Below are 22,736 nucleotides of genomic sequence, written 5' to 3' on the forward strand. Positions count from 1 at the left end.
ACAGGCAATATTTGTAGGCTTTTGTTACACCACTATAACTTCAACTGCATGCAAGGTACTTGTCTGTTGGAAATGTTTGATGCTCTTTGATGCAGACTGAAAAGTCATTACTTGACAGTTGGACTTGTAGAATCTTAAAATGCAGAAAGAGGCCATTCAGCCCATCATGTTTGCAAGAGCTTTCATCAGCAGTTTGCAAGAGCTTTCTAGTTTGAGTCCTCTCCACCTTCCTCACAGTCCTACAGTATTCTTCCCTTCAGAGGCTGGTTTTGTTGTCCAGGGCTTCCTGGTAGTTACTGAATTACTTAAAAATATGGAATGAAATGTATTGGTATTGGTTTATTATTGTCACTTGTACCGAGGTACAGTGAAAAACTTATCTTGCATACCGATCATACAGGTCAGTTCATTACACAGTGAGGTTACATTGAGTTAGTACAGAGTGCATTGATGTAGTACAGGTAAAAACAATAACAGTACAGAGTAAAGTGTCACAGCTACAGAGAAAGTGCAGTGCAATAAGGTGCAAGGTCACAACAAGGTAGATCGTGAGGTCATAGTCCATCTCATTGTATAAGGGAACTGTTCAATAGTCTTATCACAGTGGGGTAGAAGTTGTCCTTAAGTCTGGTGGTACGTGCCCTCAGGCTCCTGTATCTTCTACCCGATGGAAGAGGAGAGACGAGAGAATGTCCTGGGTGGGTGGGGTCTTTGATTATGCTGGCTGCTTCGCCAAGACAACGAGAGGTAAAGAGTCCATGGAAGGGAGGCTGGTGTCCATCATGCAATGGGCTGTGTCCACAACTCTCTGCAGTTTCTTGCGGTCCTGGGCAGAGCAGTTGCCTTACCAAGCCGTGATACATCCAGATAGGATGTTTTCTGTGGTGCATCGGTAAAAGTTGGGATCGGTAATGGTGTCCATGAAATTTGCAAATTCCCTGTGGAAAAGCTGAGCTGCTGTCCTTTCCTGCTCTGATTCCTGATCCTTCCGAAATGGTCAAGCAAGTATGTTGGGTGCATGGTAATCACAACAGTGAGGTGATTCCTCACCCTGCCACCACTTATCCCAAAGTTCTCCTCACTGGTTGAAGAAGGTAGCTCACCATTACCTAGAGGGACTTTAGGGATGGCCACTAACACCCCCAATATATTTCAAGGTATTTCTGTGAAGTAGCTGACCATCAATTGAAATAAAACAAAACTGCAAATGTTGGAAATCTGAAACAAAAACTGACAACACTGGAAATATTCTGCAGGTCATGCAGCATCTGTGGAGAGGGAAACAGAGCTAACATTTCAGGCTGAAGTCCCTTCGCCAAAACTGGAACAAAGAAATATAATCATCAACGGACTAGCCCCATTAACATGACCTGGTCTCACCCTATCACAGTTATTCCCTTTGTCCTATCCCTCCCTCCATCCCTCTTCAAGTTAAAACTACCTTGTTTTCTCTCTCTCCCCCCCCCCCAGCTCTATCTCTCTCACTCTCTCCACCCCCCCACCCCCCTCCCAGTTCTGACAGAGGGTCTTCAGTCTGAAATATTAACCCTGTTTCTCTTTCCACAGATGCCCCCTGACCTGCTGAGTGTTTCTGTTTCGTTGTTGAGAAGCTAATGCTTGTTTCAGTGGTTGCTATATCATGTCAGCTGTTTGAACCACAGGTCAGCAAGTTGGAGCTGACACTTTCTTCTGTTTTCTAGGAGCAGGAAATCACAGATACTTCATCGGTTACCTGTTCTTCTTACTGGGAATGATAATTTGGATGATTTATGGCTGTTTCTTCTGTAAGTAGACCACTGTGACCATAATCTGCTCCCTTTCCCTCAGTGCTGGGATGTGTTTATGACCGTTACCTTTTTCTGCTTCAGACTGGAGCATCCACTGTGAAACAAACTACCCCAAGGAAGGACTGTGGACGTACCTAACTGAGATCGCCAGCTGCTCTCCGTGGGTTTTCTGGATGTTTCTGAACAGTCTCTTTCACTTCTTGTGGGTGGCCGTGTTACTCATGTGTCAGATGTATCAGGTAAACAGAGTTGTTTCAGGGCTGTTAAAGTTTGCTGGTTTGCGTCTCGAGTAATGCATTGAATACTATATTTGCTATCGGTGATGCTATCCCCTGCAAAAGGATTCTGACCTTTACTTTGTCACTAACATTGTGTTCTTACATCCCAGGTATAGAATCTCAATGTGCCGTTTATAAATTTTTCTTTAGTGTCGCTGTGTCAAAATCCTTGAACTCTCAATCCTAACAGCACTGTGGCAGTGACTTCATCATCCAGCCTGCAGTGGCTGTACAAAATTACAGGATTACGGTGGCATCTCCAAGGTGACCTAATGGACTAAGATATTTTGCTTCCTGAGAAGATCTTGTGCTGAGCAGAGCCAAGCAGAAAGCCACCATGATATGATGGCAAGGCCAGCATTTATTGCCCATCCTTAAGTGCCCTTGACCATGAGAGAGGAAACATGGTTGATAAGATATAAGATATCTTTATTAGTCACATGTACACTGAAACACAGTGAAATGCATCTTTTGCATAGCGTGTTCTGGGGGCAGCCAGCAAGTGTCGCCACGCTTCCGGCGCCAACATAGCATGCCCACAACTTCCTAACCCGTACGTCTTTGGATTGTGGGAGGAAAACGGAGCATCCGGAAGAAACCCACGCAGACACGGGGAGAACGTACAAACTCCTTAAAGACAGTGGCCTGAGTTGAACCCGGGTCGCTGGTGCTGTAAAGCGTTACGCTAACCATTATTTTCCCCCACGCCTCCCAATCAGGGCAAGGAAATTGGAATATCACCCAGTTATATTCTTGAGTTCGCAGTCATGAATCTTGTTTTCCACTGTTTCCTGGACTCCTGTGTGGTTGGTGTGAGAATCAACAACACAACTCAGCACACTGTGCCTTTACAACTCTTAAATAAACTATCCTGTTAGTCCCACTCCCCAGAATCAGAGTTATACAGCACGGAAACAGGCCCTTTGGCCCAACTTGTCCACAGTAACCAAGGTGCCTACCTGAGCTAGTCCTGTTTGCCTGCATTTGGCTCGTATCCCCCTAAACCTTTCCTATCCATGTACCTGTCCAAATGTATTTTAAATGTTGCTATTGTAAATAAATGTTGGTGTTGTGCCCGAGAATGCATTTTAAAACATTCTTGTTTCTTTATGCTTCAGTTACAAGGCTAGAGTGCCCGATGTTGGAGGGCCTCACTGCCAATTCTCGTTCCACCTGGACATTACCATTATCATTGGATTTTAGGTTTATTTTCCCCTTCCTTAATCCAGAGGTGACAAGGACCAATTACTGTGGTCCTTGGCTGAGATGTATCAACCCCTTGCAGACCGACCCAGACCCTCCCAGGGTTCGCAGGGCCCAGGGATGGAAGCTTTACTCCTGACCAGTCGGAATAATTGGCTAATATGAAATTATTTCCATATATAAATCATAATGTGCTCAAAGCATGGCCTGTATCCTAACTGGCAACACATTGCTTCCACAGATCACCCCGTGCTCCTGGTTAAAGGCTTGGTTTTAAAATCCACTCTTGGCCTCATCCCTCCCTATCTTTGGCCCCTTATTCAACCTTCTTGGGTTGTCTGAGCTCCTCCAGTTCTGGCCTCTTGCTCATTCCCAATTTTAATTTCTGTATCATTGTCAACATACCTTCATCTGGGCCCCAAACTCTGCAATTTTCTCCCTAAACTCTCTCCCTTCATCTGAGATTCTCCTGAAGATTGACCACGTTCATCCAGTTTTTGGTCACTTATCCAAAGGACTTGAGGTTCAACCTGAGATTTAATTTGATATACACTCTGATGTGACTCGGACCATTTCATTGGCACGGTAGTGTAGCGGTTAGCGTAATGCTTTACAGTGCCAGCAACCCGGGCTCAATTCCCGCCACTGTGTGAGGAGTTTGTGCATTCTCCCTGTGTCTGCGTGGGTCTCTTCCGGGTGCTCTGGTTTCCTCCCATGTTCCAAAGACGTACAGGTTAGGAAGTTGTGGGCATGCTATGTTGGCGCCAGAAGCGTGGCGACACTTGTGGGCTGCCTGTAGAACACTACGCAAAAGATGCATTTCACTGTGTGTTTCGATGTACGTGTGACTAATAAAGATATCTTATCTTCATTGCATTGAATGTTATATAATTTCCAAAGATTATTGCTTTAAGTAAGATTTATACACAAACTGTTGAAAACTAAACTTCCCATGAGCAATCACCTCTGTTGAAATGTTAACATGTTTGTTTCTGATTGATGAAGATCGCTTGTCTTGGGATAACTACAAATGAAAGGATGAATGCAAGGCGCTACAAGCACTTTAAGGTTACAACAACCACTATTGAAAGTCCCTTCAAGTGAGTATCTGTGTGTATCGTTGCTTTATTGTGCTGAACAAGTTTGTCCTTCAGTTGACTGTGAATTGAAATTCAAACAGCTGTTCACTAAAGAAATAAATCAGGAAAAGAATAATCTAATGGGGGGGATAAGTCAAAAGCTTTAGAGTTCATTGAGGTATAGATTGGACTTCTGTAGTGTCACAAATAATTCATCATTTTCCTCCTAGAATAGCTGAACTGAGAGTCTCTGCCTTTTAACAACAGGCTGGAGATCTCTTCTATAGAGAAGTGGAGTCTGAGGGATGACCTAACAGGGTAGTTGTGCAGATGATGTTTCTATTCGTTGGGGAGAGACCAGAAACAGGAAGTCATACAGGTCCTCCCTGGATAACCAACACCCAACTTATGGACGGCCCTACATATGAACAAGCATTAGGGAGACTGGCGGGATGGATGGGGATGAATTTGCCAGTTGCTGCAGGGCTGCAGGCATCTTCTGCTGGGTTGGAATGGGGCATTTCAGTGTGCCTTCTCTCCCCACCCTCTCTCGAGCCACAACAGTCGGGTGCTGGGTGGAGCCAAACGGAGCTGGGAGCACTGAGCAGACTCACTGAGTCAATGAGGACAGCTGGTGGCCTCTCTCCCCGCGACTGCTCGCTCTCCCATCACAGCTGTTTCTGTGACCCTCTCCCACACGCTGTTGCTGTTTATCTCCTACTTACGAACAGTTCTCGGGCACAGAACCTTATTTTAACCTGGGAACTTCCTCTACATAGAAAATAAAATGGACATTGCTGGAAATACTCGGCAGGCCTGGCAGCATCTTCGGAGAGGGAACCAATTCACGTCAATAACCTTTCATCAGGAGCACCATCAGAGCTCACTTGTAGCTCTGTTTCTCTCTCCACAGATGCTGCCTAACCTGCTGGGCAATTCCAGCACTTTTCTTTTATTTCAAATTTCCAGCTTATGAAGTATTTTGGTTTGGTGGTCATAAAGGCAAGAACAGTCTCCAATAAGAGGCAATTCGGGCTTAACTTCTTAACTAAAGTGGTGAGGCTGCAGAACTTGCTGCATCGAGGGGTAATTGGGGTAAATTTAAGGTGAACTGCAGAAGTTAGATCACAACATGGGCAGAGGCAGGTTTACTGAACAGCTTGTTGTATGCTGTATATAAACCTTGATATATTCAAACAATTGACCTGCCTTTTTCTTTCCTTCCCACCACCAGCCATGGTTGCATTAGGAATATCATAGACTTCTTTGAATTTAGATGTTTTGGTCTCTTTCGCCCTGTAATGGTGGACTGGACACATCAGTATACAATAGAGTATGACCAGACGTCAGGCACTGGTTATCAGCTTGTGTAGTGGAATCAGCACCCACAACGAATCATCGCCACAGTCAACTCTTCGAACTGGTGCCTGACAAATTTCCTTCCTATTTCGTCTCCAATATTAGCGATCCAAATAACGTTGCTACGAGGAGCTCCTGTCCTGTGGTTCCCTTCTGGACCCTTTGCAAACAGAAATTAAACAGGGACAGTCTCACTGCCTGTTTCTACCACCCCTACCCCTCGCTCCCAACACCCCATTACGATCAAAGTCTGTTATAAGCTGACGGCAGAAAGAAAACCTTTATATACATATATATATATACATATATTAAAAAAAAGACTGCTTTTTGCCAGAATTAGTTTTTAACATAATGTTCTGTTTGTCTCCGATTTTGGAGCAGAAGCAACAATGAGTGCAAATGCCAGAACCTTGATTCTGGCCCATCGCTTCGAGAAATGGTTGGCCTTTAACTTGCCACGCACACCCGGAGTGTGCGGAAATGCATCCTGTTTCGATTGTGCTTCTTGTTGAGCTTTGGTACTTTGAATTTCGTAGAGGGATGTCAGAAATCAATATCCACAATCATGTGCAAAGGTAAAAAACTCAACCCCTTTGCTTGAGGCATTGATTATTTTAAGTACCTTTTCTTTCCTGTTTTAAATCATGGTTTTAAAATATGAGTTGATAAGTTCTCATAGCTCAGAGTGATTAGGTGTTAGCGGAAACTTGCGGGCTCTCTCCCCAGTGTGCTCGCAATTGGGGGAGTTTGCTCAGCTAAAGGCAGTCCTCGGGACAGTGAGCTTTGGAACAGGTGAGGTTGGGGTGGGCAGTGAGGGGAAGGGAGAACGGGGAGGTTGGTATCACTCATTTTCCATCACCAGCATCACATCCCCTGCAGATCAGTCACACAGGTGCAAAAGCAGTCACGGACTCTTCTCTCCCGTGCAGTCTGAACAAGTGCGGGGTGGTGAGTGGCTCTTGGTGGGAGGTTTATTGAAGAGATTATCCTTTCTTGCTTTTATGAAAAGGAGTCCCAACCTAGAGCACTATAATGTTTTCTACAGCCACTTTAGGTTTAGTTCATGAATGTCTGTCTACTACTCCCTGGAAACTAGTCACGTTTACAGACAGTTGTGAGTTTGCTGAGGTACCAGGCTCAAAAACCTGTGCAAAATACTTTTAACCAACTCCTTGAGCCAGTGTAAAGATTAGTTGTATGTGTACATAAATTATTTATCAACGAGTTTTACCAGTGCGTATATTTGTCAGTGTTAGTTTGGAGCTGCAAACTTAATTTTCAACTCCACCAGGAGAAGAAAAGAAGTGTAGGAATGTAGTTCATTTGCTTCTGGTGCTGCTGTTGATAGTTCATCAACCCACTCAACTCTGCATGACTGATGCTTGGCAAAAAAATTAAATTAAAAAAAAAAGCTCCCTAGACTGTAGGAGTTACAGCATCACATCAGCTTACAGTGAAGTGTTCTCAGCTTTCTTCCTCCAGCAGGAAGATCAGTGAATTTGTAAATAGTGAGTGTCCTGTGTTTGCAAAGTGCAAGACTTTCTGGTCGCTGTTTACTTTGTAGTGGAAACTACGCATAGTTTGTGTGCATCGTACCATAATATCAAGAATTGCAGTATTGTAATATTAGTTAACTTGAATGTCTTACCAGGTTTTGGGGATAAAAACACAGTAACACCTCTGCCACAGATCTGAGTGTGTGGTTTGTGCTCCATGGGATATGGCATCTCATTGGTGAGACTCTCTGGGTGTAGAGCTTGTGCACTCCGTTTCAATCTTTGCCTGGTGGGCCATGGAGAACCAGGATCAGGCGGAGAGTAAACAGGGCATTCGTTGCCCTCTTCTGCCACTTCCCAAGATGAATTTGTGTCCCTCTGAGGTTTAACACTGGTATTTATCACAACCACTTTCCTTTTGTACTCCTGACTTTGGAATAACTTGTTATTTCTCCCCACTTTGAAATCTACGATATCTGTCCTGGCTTACTTTTTTGGTTATGTGTGCGTACGCAATAGAGTTTCATATTCGCAAGTAATTAAGTTTCATGTTCCACTAATAATAGGGGAAGCACTACATTCTGCAGATTGTGAATACTTTTTTGTTTTTGTATTACATTATTTATAACTGTGCCAAGTGTTATTTTGCTACTATCTGGTCCCTTTATGTACAATGTGGAGAACAAAATATAGGACTGTACTATGCTCAAATTAAAAACTGTTCATACAATGATTGGTTCGGTCTGTCAAACTTTGTAAATTATTGACCTAATAAACAAGATTCATCTCGCCGTTCATCGCAATTAACAATAACTTGCTGTTTTTAGGGTTTTATTGTGTCTGCATTGTAACAGGTTGTAATTCCAATACATCACCAGTTATGTTATTAGATCCTCTTTGTAATTTTTAATTGCTCCACAGCTCTGGTTTATTCTTCCGAACTTTCTCAACCTTGAGCTGGTGTTTTCCACCTACGTTGTCCCAGCATGCGCTGGATGAGCCTGTCGGCCTGGTGATAGCACCAGCTTTCCTTCTGTCTGCAGGCTTTCATGGCCTGGGGCGTGCCCAGTTTGTTGTTGGCTGGCCCATAAAAAGCCGAGGGCCCCCTCCTCCCCTTCACCCATTAGCCACCTGATGCAATTGTTGACTCCACAGGATTGGCAGTCTCTGTCTCTGAGGGCGCACTCCAGTGGTGTGAGCACCAAATCTCAGCTGATGCTTCAGTGCTGTGTTGTCAAAGGTGCCACCTCTCAGGTTGGTTAAATCAAAGCTTGCTGCCCTTTGGGATCAATGTGAAAGGTCCTACAGCACTTTGTGAAGAAGAGCAGGGTTATCCCTGTGCCCTGTCCAATAGTTATCTGTTAATCACCATTACTGAACCAGATTACACCCTTAGTATTGCCTCGCTGCTTTATAGGAGCACAAACTGGTATTTGCAAGACTCTGGGTGTGGAATTACTCTGGCCGTACAGCTTGTGTGCTCTGCTTTAAACTTTGACATGTGATCTAACTCAACAGTCCAAGGAGTGAGTGGCTAAAGTTAATTGCATTCCACCATCCAATAAGAAATCCATGTCCAATAAAAGTAATGCAATTTTAATCAAGAAGGTCAAAGTGTACTGATATTCTCAAGCCGCTGGATGTTATACGCAAATACATTTGTTCTAGTTGTACAAGTAGTCGGTGAGGCAGCACTTGGAGTACTGTTTACAGTTTTGGTCACCCTGTTATAGGAAAGATGTGATAAAACTAGGAGTGCAGAAAAGGTTTACAAGGATGTTGCCAGAATTAGAGGGCCTGAGTTATAGGGAGAGGTTGGCCAGGCTGGGTCTTTGGTCCTTGGGATGTAGGAGAATGAGGGGCAACCTTATAGAGGTGTTCAAAATTATGAGAGGCATAGATAAGGTGGACGGTAACAGTCTTTTCCCCAGAGTTGGGGGAGGCTAACACTATAGGTTTAGAGTGAGAGGGGAAAAATTTAAAAGGAACCTGAGGGGCAACTTCTTCACGCAGTGGGTATACAGAAGGAGCTGCCGGAGGAAGTGGGTGAGGCAGTTACAATAGTACCTTATAAGAAGCGCTTGGAGGGATATGGGCCGAATGCAGGAAACTGGGACTAGCTGGGTGGACACTGTGGTCAGCATGGACTGGTTGGGCCAAAGGACCTGTATCCATGCTGTATTGCTCTGACACTCCAGTAAGCTAAAGGCAGAGATGCATTGAGAATTAACTCCATGTTGGAACATTTCTTGGTGATTATCATTGTTCACTCTTGTAAGGAGAGAGCTGCGTAAAGCCAGCTCTCAGTCCTGCTGCTGAAGGTGAAGAATTCCTACTTTGAGCCCTGAAAGAGGGAATCGCTTGTATCCCAGTGTCACTGCGTGTGGACGAGGCTCCCGGCCCCCAGACCAAATCCGAACCCTTTTGGCCCAAAGTTCTTGGCGTAACAACCTGTGAGCAGAAGAGGAAAGCACAACAATCCAGAACGTTACAGCAGGAATGATATTAAATCTGGCACATTAAGTTCAACAAACATTTCCCCTGCATGACCTTCCCCTACATCCAAATTAAATCAAATAAATCAAAGTAATAAAAAGACATTGGAAAGAGATTACAGTGGAAAAAACTCAGCAGGTGAGGAAACATCTGTGGAGGGGGAAATAAAACTACGAGCCCACCTAGCTCCTTGAGGTGGCCATGTCAATCATAGATCATTAGCAGAGACACAGGAGACTACAGATACTGGGACCTGGAGCAAAACAAAAACTTCAGGAGGAACTCAGTGGGTCAGGCAGCATCTGTGGAAGTAGAGGGACAGTCAACACTTCAAGTTGAGACCCTGCATCAGGACTCGTGGCTCATGTTTTATGCAGTTCCAGCACGGTCTCCCTTTTGTTAGCTTCGGCCAGTGAAGGCAAGTATCCCGTGTGCTGCTTTAACCACCAATTAGAGCATAGCTGATCTACATTAGCATCCAGCCACCACTTCCCTTAAGGCCCAACTCCTGCGGGGAAAAAAAAATCTGAAAATCAAATAACCTGCAGATGCTGGAAATCTGAAATAAAAACAGAAACTGCTGGAAACACTCAGCGGGTTAGGCAGCATCTGTGGAGGGAGAAACAAGAGTTACTGTTTCAGGTTGAAGACGTCATCGGAACTTGGTGAGTAAACAAGTCGGTTCATCTCTGATCGGGTGAGGCCAGGGTTATATGTTGATGAAGCCATCTGGTAGATAGATTAATAAGGGCAGCTGGAGAAAGAGCAAACAAATAAAAGGGATAAAAGCTGTGAAATGCAGGTAAGTCAGAGCTGCAAGAAACGCCCAGCAGGTCAGTATTGTCATAGGTATATGTACACAGGGTATAAATGCCATGAAAACTAGGTTTATTGCAGCAGCAGCACAGTACAGTACAAGACAAGAACAAACACAAGTTAACATAAACTAACAAATTATACACAACTTGCATCTATGTAAAATAAATAAACGATGATGTTAATGCAAGATTGAGAGAGAAAGAAAAAATATATATAGTCCGGGGTAGTGTTAAGGTTTTTCAGGTGGGTTCGAGAACCTGACGGCAGTGGGGAAGAAGCTGTTGTTGAACCTTGAGGTGTGGGTCTTCAGGCTCAGAGAGTGAAAAACTGAACAAATATTCATGACGTGCAGCAGATCTGGCCAGCTCTAATACAAATAGAAAAAGCAAACTACCCAAAATTGTTAATGTCAATATCAAGTCCAAAAGGCTGCAACGTGCCCAGATGGAATATGACGTGCTGTTCCTCAAGCTTGCATTAGAACAGTGCAGGAGCCACAGACAGTAAGATGGGAACTGGAATCTCAGGGCCACTCCTGCAGACTGAACCACTGGACAACCACTTTACAGGAGTCAATCTGTATTTGTCATCTCCAGTGTAGGGGAGAGCTCATTGTGAGCCCACATGCAACACATTAGATTGAAAGGTGTGCAAGTGAATTGCTGCTTCACCTGGAAAGACTGGGACCCTGGATGGTGGGAAGGGAAGGGATGAAAGGATATGGGATGAAAAATCTGTTCTCTAACCTGACTTGTTTTGGAAGGGGAGTGGGAAGGAGCTGCAGATTCTCTCTAGCCTTTGAGATGTTTCTCTACAGCGATGCGTTCTAATGAAGGATCTCCACTCCGAGGACCAATCCTCTGATGGTCTCACAGGGCTCAGCACCAGCTTATTGGAAAGATAGGGCAACTGCTTTGACTAAATAATGTAAGCACCATCCACAGACAAAAGAGACATTCTCAGGACTTGCTCCATGTTCAGATCCCTCTGTGCCAAATTGTGTAATTGAACTCAATACAGGACACCCTGCCAGGAATGGACTGCCCGAGGGGATGGTGGAGACAGAGATTCTCATAAGAATCTGGAAGAGCACTTGAATCACCAAGGCATAGGAGGCTGTGGACCAAGTGCTGATAAATATGTTTAGTGTAGATGGATACTTGATGGTTGGCAATGGATGTGCTGGGGTGAAGGGCCTGTTTCTACCATCTATGACAACATGACTCTAATAGAGAGCTCGCCGTGTCCAACTGGCTGCAACGTGACCTTGTCCCTCAACTCCACTTACCCAGCCTCTCCCTTGACTAGACAAGCTGAATGTCCATAACTATCGGCATGTTCACATTTTTAGAAGTTTTGGGTCTGGAGTTAAAGTTGGTGCACCAAGTTAGACAGATTATAAAATAGATTAAAAAGATGTGATGGTGTATAAGCAAAGGCAAACATTAAAAAGGTATATATTTGACATTCTCTTGAGTAATGAAATGTCCACTAGAAAACTGGATTAGCTGGGGAATTTAATGAGATTCGACTACTAGAAGCAGTGGTCCCCAAGAAGCAAAAGACCATGCAATTGCCAAAGAAGGAAAGAGTAAAATACAAGCACAAGTTAGCAAAAAATATTTTTAAAAATAGAGTACTTAAAAAGGAGAAGATTGTGTGGGTCCCTTTCAGGCAGAAAAAGGAAATGACTGGAAGATTAAATATATATTGGAATCTGTCCTCAAAGTAATGGTTTGGGACGATAGCGATATCTCAAGGGCATTTTTGAATTAACATTAACGTTGGTTTATTGTTGTCACGTGTACCAACATACCATGGAGAACTTTTGTTTGCGTTCCATCCAGGCAGATAATTACACCAAGGTAGTAAAATGACAAACAGAATTCAGAATATAGTGTAGCAACTACAGGGAAAGTGCGGCAGGTGATAAGTATTGGTTTTCCCAAACATGAGAAAAAGAAATCAGAAACTGTACATCTTATGTGAGTGAGGAAATTAAGAATAATTAAAAGTAGTTTAAAAACTCTTGGATAAATTAATGGGACTAAAAGACAACAAATCCCCGGACCTGATAACTTACTTTCTTGGGTCTTGAGCAGAATTCTGATCTGCAATGGTTACCGAAGATTGAATCCCTAAAGCACCAGACACATGAAAAGCACTGATAATCAGCCGGATTTTTTTAAAAAAAGAAACACACTTACTTTTGCAGTAGATTTCGCCCTCCTTCTCAGTCAGAGTGGTTGACTCCAGGCTCTTTCCACACTTGGCACATTGGAAACAGGTCCTGTGCCATGGCTGAGGGGAGGGAGATAAACAGTGGCTGAAAAATCCAACAAACAGGTTCAAACACTTTCTTCCTCCTGACCTGTGGCACGGCAATGGTTAACTCTGAGAAGATTTCACTGCCTGGGAGGGGATGTGGATAAGGCCGGCATTTACTGTCCATCCTTAACTTCCCTCGAGAAGGTGACAGACGACATATTGAATTGCCTTTGGGGAGGGAGATTCAGGATTGAGACCCAAGTCAGGATGGTGTGTGACACAGCACCTGCTGCTCTTGTCCAGGGTGGTTGAGGTGGCGGGTTTGGGAGGTGCTGTCGGAGTAGCCTGAGTGAGTAACTGCAGTAGACAATGCACACTTCAGCCACTGTGTGCTGACGGTGGCGGGAATGAATATTTAGGGAGGTTGATGGGGTGCCAATAAAATGGGCTGCTGGATGGTGTCGAGGGTCGTTGGACTGCACTCCTCCAGCCAAGTGGGGAGGATTCCACCACAATCCCGACTTTGCCTTTTGGGAAGCGGATGGTGGGTGTCAGGAGGTGAATCATTCTCCGCAGGAGACCCAGCCTCTGACCTGCTGTTGTAGCCACAGTATTTATGCGACTGGTCCATAGAGTTATATAGCATGGAAACAGGCCCTTCGGCCCAACTTGTCCATGCTGACCAAGGTGCCTTTCTGAGCTAGTTCTATTTGCCTGCATTTGGCCCATATCCCTCTCAACCTTTCCTATCCATGTAACTGTCCAAATGTCTTTTAAAGTGTTGTAATTGTACCCGCCTCGAACACTTGCTCAGGCGGCTCATTCCATATACCCACCAGCCTCTGTATGAAGAGGTTGCCCCTCAGGTCTCTTTTAAATCTGAAGCTAGGAAAAGGGGTAGCCCAATATTGGGCTTCCCCTTTTCCCATCTTCAGTCCTGAAGAAGGGTCCTGACCCGAAACGTTGACCACCTGCTTTTCTCCACGGATGCTGCCTGGCCTGCTGAGTTCCTCCAGCATCAGCGTGTTTTTCATCTAGATTCCAGCATCTGTAGTCCTTTGTTTCTCTTTTAAATCTTTCCCCTCTCACCTTAAACCCATGCCCTCTAGTTTTAGACTCTCCTACCCTGAGAAAAACACTGTGACCTTTCACCTTATCTCTGCCTCTCATGATTTGAATAACCCTCTGTAATTTCATCCCTCAACCTCCTTTGCTCCAGGGAAAAACACCCCAGTCGAGTTTCTGGTGAGCGATTACTGCCCCAGGACATGAATGCCCCAAGTCTTAAGCACCTGTAAGGAACTTGCTCAAGGCCCAGAGGCAAAGCTTCTCAGCTTCCAACAGCCTCAAAGAACATGACTGCTCAAAACAGAATCTGCACGGGCCATCGGTGATGTGGCTCTTCGACACATAAGTGGCAAATCAAATCCTCATCTGCCTGTGGTTTGCAGTGACCCAAATCAAAACATGCATTTCACCATCACATCGTGCTCCCAAGACCAACTTAATGGAGATGTCTTTGAGATACACTGCTGATCCAAAAAAGCTACACAGTGGCTCAAAAACCTCAAATTATTATAAATGCTGTTTGATCCAGAAGCAAAAGAAAAAGAATTCCTTTCATACCTGTGGCCAATGAAGTTAGAAGTTTAAGGAAACAGTAACCAAACTGTGCACAGGAAGCTCCCACTAATAGCAGCAAATGGCCAGATTGTTTGCTGTTTCATTTCAAGAATAAACACTACCCAGCCACCAGGGAGAGATCTCCCACAGGTCCAGCTGAGAGAGCAGACGTGCTCTCTGCTTATTGTCTCATCAGAAGGGGCAGTGGTTCCTCAGTACTGCCGCCAAGACAGCCATCCTCAGCTGGAGACACCAGAGACGGCGGATGCTGGACTCTGGAGCAACACACAATCTGCTGGAGGAACTCAGTGGATCAGGCAGCATCTGTGGAGGGAGATGGACAGTCGACGTTTCAGGTCGAGACCCTTCGTCTGGACTGAAAGATAGAGGGAATATGGCCGGTATAAAGAAGTGAGGGGAGGGGTGGAGCAAGAGATTCCTCCTGATCCACCCAGTTCCTCCTACACCCACCCTAGCCCCCCCATCACCCACACACCCCTCCCACTGGGTCCCCTCCCCCCACTGTTCCCATCTGTCCTCCTCACCCCCCTTATTTGGTTCCATGCTCCACCTTCCTCTCCTGTCAGATCCCACCATCTGCAGCCCCCGTTGTCACCTCCCGGCCTCTGTCCCTATCTCCACTCTTCCCTCCTCACCTGGATTCACCCGTCACCTACCAGCTCTTGCTCCACCCCTTCCCCTCACCTTTTTATCCTGGCTCCCTCCCCTCCATCTTTCAGTCCAGGTGAAGGGTCTCGACCCAGAACGTCGACGGTCCATTTCCCTCCACAGATGCTGCCTGACCCTCCGAGTTCCTCCAGTTATTCTCAATGTCGGAGCTTTGAAGCCATGGCTCTCCGACTCAGAGAGTCAAGGCCGGAGCTCACCTATTGAACCATAGCTCTAGTGACACAGGTTCGATCCTCACCTCCGGCACTGTCCACGTGGAGTTTGCACGATCTCCCTGTGGGTTTCCCCCGGGTGCTCCAGATTCCTCCCACAAGACGCGCTGGTTTGTGGCTGTTGTAAATTATGTTTAGTGTAGGTGGGTGGGGGGAGAATCTGGGGTGGGGGGGGGGGGGTTAATGAGCATTTGAGGGAGAATAGGTGAGGTTGCATGGCTACTGAGAAATAGGGAGAGACAGAATACTGGGATTGCTGTGCTGGGAGCCAGCATGGAACAATGGGCCGAATGGGCTCCTTCTACATCATGATAAGCAGGCGCGCTGTCAGCCAGTGATATTGGTATTGGCCACTTGTACCGAGGTACAGTGAAAAACTTGTCTTGCATACCATTCATACAGATCAATTCATTACACAGTGCATTGAGGTAGTACAGAGTGCACTGTGGTAAAACAGGGTAAAAACAATAACAGAATACAGAGTAAAGTGTCACGGCTACAGGGAAATGCAGTGCAGGTAGACAATAAGGTGCAAGGTCATAACGAGGTAAATTGTGAGGTCAAGAGTCCACCTCATTGTATAAGCGTTCAATAGTCTTATAACAGTGGGATAGAAGCTGTCCTTGAGCCTGGTGGTACGTGCCCTCAGGCTCCTGTATCTTCTGCCTGATGGGAGAGGGGAGAAGAGAGAATGTCTGGGGTGGGAGGGGATCTTTGATTATGTTGGCTGCTTTCCCGAGGCAGCGAGAAGTGTAGACATGTGTAGAGTCCATGGAGGGAAGGCTGGTTTCCATGATGTGCTGAGCTGTGTCCACAGCTCTCTGCAGTTTCTTGCAGTCACGGGCAAAGCAATTGCCATACCAAGCCATGATGTATCCAGATAGGATGCTTTCTATGGTGCATTGATAAAAGTTGGTGAGTGTCAAAGGGGACATACCGAATTTCTTTACATACTTAACTGAATTTGGGTCAGTGAAGTATCCCACATCTCACCTTTCCTGCACCGACTATCTTCTCTGCAGCATAAACTGAATCGCCACATCGGGAACACTTGTCCGCGCCCTCAAACTTCTGGGCAAATTTGGAAGTATTGGTGTTGGTTGTTGGTTGGTGAGGCTGTGCCCTGGGGTTAAACAAACAGCAGAGAAAGGTCGACACAAGCTCAATCTCCTTCCTTTTGCAACTGAATACTTGGCTTGGTCCAGTCACTGAACTCAAGCCGCTCCAGTTAGCTCCTCTTTACACTAGTCCAGGAAGTTAAGTAGCTAGCCCACTGTCCCTCTCAGTGAAACTTGGGAGGGTGATGCCCTTGCCAGTAATGCCCACGTCCACAAACACCAGGAGCAGCCAATCAGAAGTTTGAAAATGACATGTTCCCCCCCCACCTCCCCCAACACCAAAAGAATTTACCACTTCAGATGCTGATGGGCTTGACAATTATTTGCGGTTACGTTAGATCGGGTTGCTCGGTGCTGTCAGATCTGGTTATTTTTGAATCCGCAGGTTCTTTCAGGAGTCCAGGAATGAGTTGAAAACAACTTGGTGCTTCACAAAGTTTCGTTGGAAAAGTTTAAAACAAAGAAACAGTCACAGAGCACATGGCACTGGCTTTACTACTGGGAGATGAGCCGAGACAAAAGGAACTAAAGATGAGCTAAGGACAGTGGGGCGTTGGGGGGGGGGGGGGGGGGGGGGGGAGGTAGGGGAGAAGAGAGCAAGACAGAGATTAACAAAAAACAACACCTTTTATACCTGAGATAAGAGGTATTCCTTAGCTAACAATAGTCCAGTCAGGAAACCTATGGCAAAACCTGTGGCAAAACCAACCAGTGAGAAAACACATATTCACCTGATGGACGAACCAATAAGCTAGGAAGCGGCCATTCCTTGTGCAGCCACTTGAGGTGTATTAAACACGATACATGCTAAAAAAACTACTTAGAGCAGTCGAATCCAACAGTGCCAACACTTACTGCTGAACGGTGATGCCCAACCTCTGACCCCTGTCCATACTGAGGAAGCTAGCCCCCTGGCCATAGCCGTAGCCTTTTGGACCGTACTTCTTCCCGTAGCACGACTTGCAGTAGATCTCCTGTCCGTGGATCGCCACAGTCGTACTGTCAAGGTTCTTCCTGCAGACAGCTGGAGAGATCACGGACACTTTCAGAAGGGGGTCGAGGAGAGAACTGTCCCAGCAGGGTGTGTCCCACCCAAACTCTGGGAATCTTTAAGTCACTCTTTAATACTCCTGTCTTTGACCGAGCTTCCAGTCACCTACCCTCATAGAATGTCAAGTACTAGAGGATGTGGATTTACGGTGAGAAGGGGAAAGTTTAAAGGAGATGTGTGGGGCAAGTTTTTTTTAGACATACACAGAGAGCGGTGGGTGCCTGGAACGGGCTGCCAGGGGTGGTGGTGGAGGCAGATACAACAGTGGCATTCAAGAGGCTGATAGACACATGAATGTGCAGGGTATGGAGGGATATGGATCATGTGCAGGCAGAAGGGGTTAATTTAATTTGGCATCATGTTCAGCACAGACATGGTGGGCCGAAGGGCCTGTTCCTGTGCTGTACTGTTCAGTGTTCTAGGACACAGAACAGTAGAGCACAGGAAGAGGCCCTTCGTTCCATCATGTCTGCACTGACCAATCCAACTGCAAGTGGCTGCAGAGGTAGTGGATTCATGGGTTGAAATTTTTCATAACTCATGAAACTCCACGGAGGGTACCACAAGATTGGAAAGCAGCCAATGTGACTCCCTTGTTCAAAGGAGGAGGAAGGCAGAAGGCGGAGAACTGCAGGCCAGTTAGTTTAACAGCTATTACTGGCAAGGTGCGAGAGTCAATAATCAAAGAGGAAATAGCTGATCATTTGGGAAAGCTGAATGGAATTAAATTGAGACAACATGGCTTTATGAAAGGTAAACCATGTTTGACAAATTTGTTCAAATTGTTTGACGATGTGACAGGGAGAGTTGACAGAGGCGAACCTGTAGATGCAATATATTTAGATTTCCAAGAGGCATTTGGCAAGGTGCCACATAAGAGGCTGGTGCAGAAATTCAAAGCCCATGATATCGGAGGAAGTGTGTTAGAGTGGATTGAAAATTGTCTGTCTTATCGAAAAGAGTTTGAATAAATGGGTCCTTTTCAGACTGGAAGGAGGTGACTGGTGGAGTACTGCAGGGGTCGGTTCTTGGCCCACAGTTGCTCACTATTAACATTAATGACCTGGAGGAAGGAACCGTATGCAAGGTTTCCAAATTTGCAGTTGATACAAAAGTAAGTGGAAGGGCATTTAGTGGTACAGATACTGTGAGTAAATGGGCAAAAGACTAACAAATGGAGTTTAACGAGATGAGATAAGATGAGATGAGATGAGGTGAGATCTCTTTATTAGTCACGTGTACATCGAAACACACTGTGAAATGCGTCTTTTTGCGTAGAGTGTTCTGGGGGCAGCCCGCAAGTGTCGCCACACTTCCGGAGCCAACACAGCACGCCCACAACTTCCCAGCCCGTACGTCTTTGGAATGTGGGAGGAAACCGGAGCACCCAGAGGAAACCCACGCAGTCACGGGGAGAACATACAAACTCATAACAGACAGTGGCTGGAATTGAACCCGGGTCACTGGCGCTGTAAAGCGTTACACTAACCGCTATGCTACTCAATGATTTTGGAACAGCTCCTTCCCCTCCACCATCAGATTTCTGAACAGTCCATGAACCCATGAACACTACCTTGTTATTCCTTTTTTTACACTACTTATCTTGTAATTTATAGTAATTTTTATGTCTTTGCAATGTACTGCTGCCGCAAAACAACAAATTTCCAGACATACGAGTCGATGATAATAAATCTGATTCTGTCGTGCACTTTGGTAAGAGAAGTCAAAAGGCAGATCATCACCTAAATGGAGAGAGACTGCAAGTGAATGAAGTTCAGAGTGTCCAGGTATTTTAGTGAATGAATCACAAAAAGCTAGCAGGCAGGCCTAACAAGTAGTTAAGGCGGCAAAATGACCTTCATTGCAGAGGGGTTGGAGTTTATGAAGAGGGAGGTTGTGTTGCAATTTTACAGGATGTTGGCGAGGCCTCACCTGGAGTACTGTGCACAGTTTTGGTCCTCTTAGCTGAAAAAGTAATACTGGGGACAGTCCACAGGAGATTCATCAGGGTAACTCCTGGGATGTCCTATCAAGAGAGGCTGAACAGTTTGGGTCTGTATTCCTTTAGAAGAATGAAGGGTGACCTTATTCAAAGATACAAGATCCTAAGGGGGTTTGACAGGGTAGAAGTTGGGATGTTTTCACTAGAGGAAGGGTCACGAACAAGTGCAGAAAGCCACAAGATGAGGTACACAGAAATTTCTTCTAGAGGATGGTGAACTCTGGAATTCTTTGCCCTGGTGGCCGGTGGAAGCTGGATCATCAGAAGTAAATGGAGATGGATAAATATTTGATTGTTTGAGTAACAGAAGGGTCTGGAGAAACGGCACAGAAGAGGCCAGCATAGATCAGCCACGATCATATTGAATGGTGGGGGAGGCTTGAGGGGCGAGTGGCCTACTCCTGCTCCTATTTTCTAGTGTTCTTGGGTACAGGGGAATAAGGAGAGGGGGAATGGGACAGATGGGAGCTAGCATAGACTCAATGGGCTCAATGTATTGTATAAGTGAATGACTAAACCAGTGTTTTATACAGGTGCAACACATAGGGCAGGCACGGTAGTTTAGCGGTTAGTGCAACGCTTTACAGTGCCAGCGACCTGGGTTCAATTCTGGCCACTGTCTGTAAGGAGTTTGTACATTGTCTGCGTGGGTTTCCTCCGGGTGCTCCGGTTTCCTCCCACATTCCAAAAGACGTACGGGTTAGGAAGTTGTGGGCGTGCTAAATTGGCGCCGGAAGCGTGGCGACACTTGCAGGCTGCCCCCAGAACACTCGACGCAAAAGATGCATTTCACTGTGTGTTTCGATGTACATGTGACTAATAAAGATACCTTATCTTCCCTACTTTGGTATTCCATCATTCCAATAATACATCCGAGGACACCTCAGTGCTTCATTCACCACTCCCTCAGTATCCCGGTCACTTTCTAGGATCCATGCACATGCACACCCAGGTGTCTCTGTTCCGGCACATCCTTTCCAACTGCATCATTTAACGTGTCTCATTCTTTCTACCAAAGTATATCGCTCCCCAATAATAAACCATTTAGACAATGCAAAACAGTCCCTTCACATGGGATTAAATAAAGGGCAAGTTCCACTCTTTGGATTGGCTGCGACAGAGCTCCAAGTGCTCAAAAGGTCCAGCGCATTTCACATGTTTGCCGTTACTGTGTGGAATTAGCCACGTGTTACACCCGACCCTTCACACTTACTGCCAAAGTCGAGTTTATTGCCACATGCAGAAGTACATGTGTGCACAGGTGCAATGAAAAATTTACTTGCAGCAGCATCACAGGTACATAGCATCAGATAAGCAGCATTTACAAGAAAAACAAATTACATGTAAATTATATACAATTCTTACAAGTCATAGAGAGATACAGCACAGAAACAGGCCCTTCGGCCCATTGAGTTGATGCAGATCATCAACCACCCATTGACATTAATCCTATTTTGTTTTAAATTCTCCCCACATTCCCATCACAACTCACCCAGATTCTACCCCTCACCTACACACTAAGGGCAATTTAAAGCGGCCAATTAACCTACCAACCTGCATGTCTTTGGGATGTGGGAGGAAACTGGAGCATCCGGGGGAAACCTGCGATGCCCAAGACCGCAAGAAATTGCAGAGAGTTGTGGACACAGCCCAGTCCATCATGTAAACCAGCCTCCCCTCCATTGACAACCTCTACACTTCCCACTGCCTGCAGAAAGCAGCCAACATAATCAAGGACCCCTCCCACCCCAGTCTTTCTCTCTTCTCCCCCCTCCCATCGGGCAGAAGATACTAAAGCTTGAGAGCACATACCACCAGGCTCAGGGACAGCTTCTATCCTGCTGTTATCAGACTCATGAACAAACTTCTCGTGTACTGAAAGATGAACTCCCGATCTCCCAGTCTACCTTGTCATGGATGTTGCACCTTATTGTCTGCCTGCGCTGCACTTTCTCTGTAACTGTAACACTTTATTCTGCAATCTGTTTTGTTTTACTGCCTCGATGTAATTATGTATGGAACGATCTGTCTGGATGGATGTCTGCAAACAGAAGTTTTTCACTGCATCTCAGTACACGTGACAAGAATAAACAAATAAGCAGTCACAGGGAGAACATGCAAATTCCACACAGACAACACCAGAGGTCGGGATTGAACCCAGGTCTCTGGCTCTGCCTGTGAAACTTAATTCTCCTTTTCACTCCCTCCACACCTTACACTCTGACATGCAAGATCGAGATGACCAGCTGCTAAAACACTGAGCATTGAACCTCGTGCAGCCTGTGCTAAGGAGAATCCCAAGGCTTTTTACTCGTACGTGAAGGGCAGAAGGATGGCTAGAGTAAAGGTAGGTCCGATTAAAGACAAAGGTGGGAAGATGTGCCTGGAAGCTGTGGAAGTGGGTGAGGTTCTCAATGAATACTTCTCTTCAGTGTTCACCAAGGAGAGGGGTCTTGATACTGAGGTAAGGGTAATGTTCTAGAGTATGTAAATATCAAGAGAGAGGATGTATTGGAGCTGCTAGAAAATATTAGGACAGATAAGTCCCCAGGGCCTGATGGAACATTCCCCAGGCTGCTTTGTGAGGTGAGGGAGGAGATTGCTGAACCATTGGCTAGGACCTTTGAGTCCTCGTTGTCCACGGGGATGGTACTGGAGGATTGGATTGTGGCGAATGTTGTCCCCTTGTTCAAAAAAGGTAGTAGGGATAGTCCAGGGAATTACAGACCAGTGAGCCTTACGACTGTGGTGGGTAAGCTGTTGGAAAGGATTCTTAGAGATAGGATCTATGGGCATTTATAGAATCATGGACTGATTAGGGACAGCCAGCATGGCTTTGTGAAGGGAAGATCTTGCCTCACAAGCCTGATAGGGTTCTTTGAGGAGGTGACCAGGAAGATTGATGAGGGTAGTGCAGTAGATGTGGTCTACATGGATTTTAGTAAGGCGTTTGATAAGGTTCCGCATGATAGGCTTCTTCAGAAGGTCAGAAGCCAAGGGATCCAGTGAGGCTTAGCCGTGTGGATTCAAAATTGGCTTGCCTGTAGAAAGCAGAGGGTTGTGGTGGAGGGAGTGCATTCGGATTGGAGGGCTGTGACTAGTGGTGTCCCACAGGGATCGTTTCTCGGACCTCTACTTTTTGTGATATATATTAATGACTTGGATGAGGGGGTGGAAGGGTGGGTTAGCAAGTTTGCAGATGATACAAAGATCGGTGGTGCGGTGGATAGTGTGGACGGCTGTCGGAGCTTACAG

General features: G+C 45.7%; 2 protein-coding genes across 7 annotated transcripts in view; one reads left to right on the top strand and one right to left on the bottom strand.

Annotated features, from left to right (window-relative positions):
* The window catches only part of zdhhc17 (zinc finger DHHC-type palmitoyltransferase 17), a 100,631-nt gene extending 91,993 nt beyond the window's left edge, over window positions 1–8,638 (top strand). For both annotated transcript variants that reach the window (XM_052029909.1, XM_052029910.1), the window contains 4 exons: window positions 1,701–1,784; window positions 1,869–2,026; window positions 4,274–4,368; window positions 5,582–8,638. In XM_052029909.1, the coding sequence (XP_051885869.1) occupies window positions 1,701–1,784; window positions 1,869–2,026; window positions 4,274–4,368; window positions 5,582–5,720 (476 nt within the window). In that variant the 3' untranslated portion in view covers window positions 5,721–8,638. The remainder of the gene's footprint in view (window positions 1–1,700; window positions 1,785–1,868; window positions 2,027–4,273; window positions 4,369–5,581) is intronic.
* Window positions 8,639–8,782: 144 nt separating this feature from the next.
* csrp2 (cysteine and glycine-rich protein 2) overlaps window positions 8,783–22,736 on the bottom strand; it is a 30,468-nt gene continuing 16,514 nt past the window's right edge. For 4 of the 5 annotated variants that reach the window (XM_052029913.1, XM_052029911.1, XM_052029914.1 and 1 more), the window contains exons 3-6: window positions 17,284–17,452; window positions 16,304–16,433; window positions 12,725–12,818; window positions 8,783–9,653 (exon numbers count right to left, since the gene is read on the bottom strand). In XM_052029913.1, the coding sequence (XP_051885873.1) occupies window positions 9,577–9,653; window positions 12,725–12,818; window positions 16,304–16,433; window positions 17,284–17,452 (470 nt within the window). In that variant the 3' untranslated portion in view covers window positions 8,783–9,576. Of the gene's footprint in view, window positions 9,654–12,724; window positions 12,844–16,303; window positions 16,434–17,283; window positions 17,453–22,736 lie in introns of all 5 variants that reach the window. The other variant, XM_052029915.1, reaches the window with a different exon arrangement.

The sequence above is a fragment of the Pristis pectinata genome, chromosome 15, assembly GCF_009764475.1.
Source record: "Pristis pectinata isolate sPriPec2 chromosome 15, sPriPec2.1.pri, whole genome shotgun sequence".
NCBI classification, from domain to species: Eukaryota; Metazoa; Chordata; class Chondrichthyes; order Rhinopristiformes; family Pristidae; genus Pristis; species Pristis pectinata.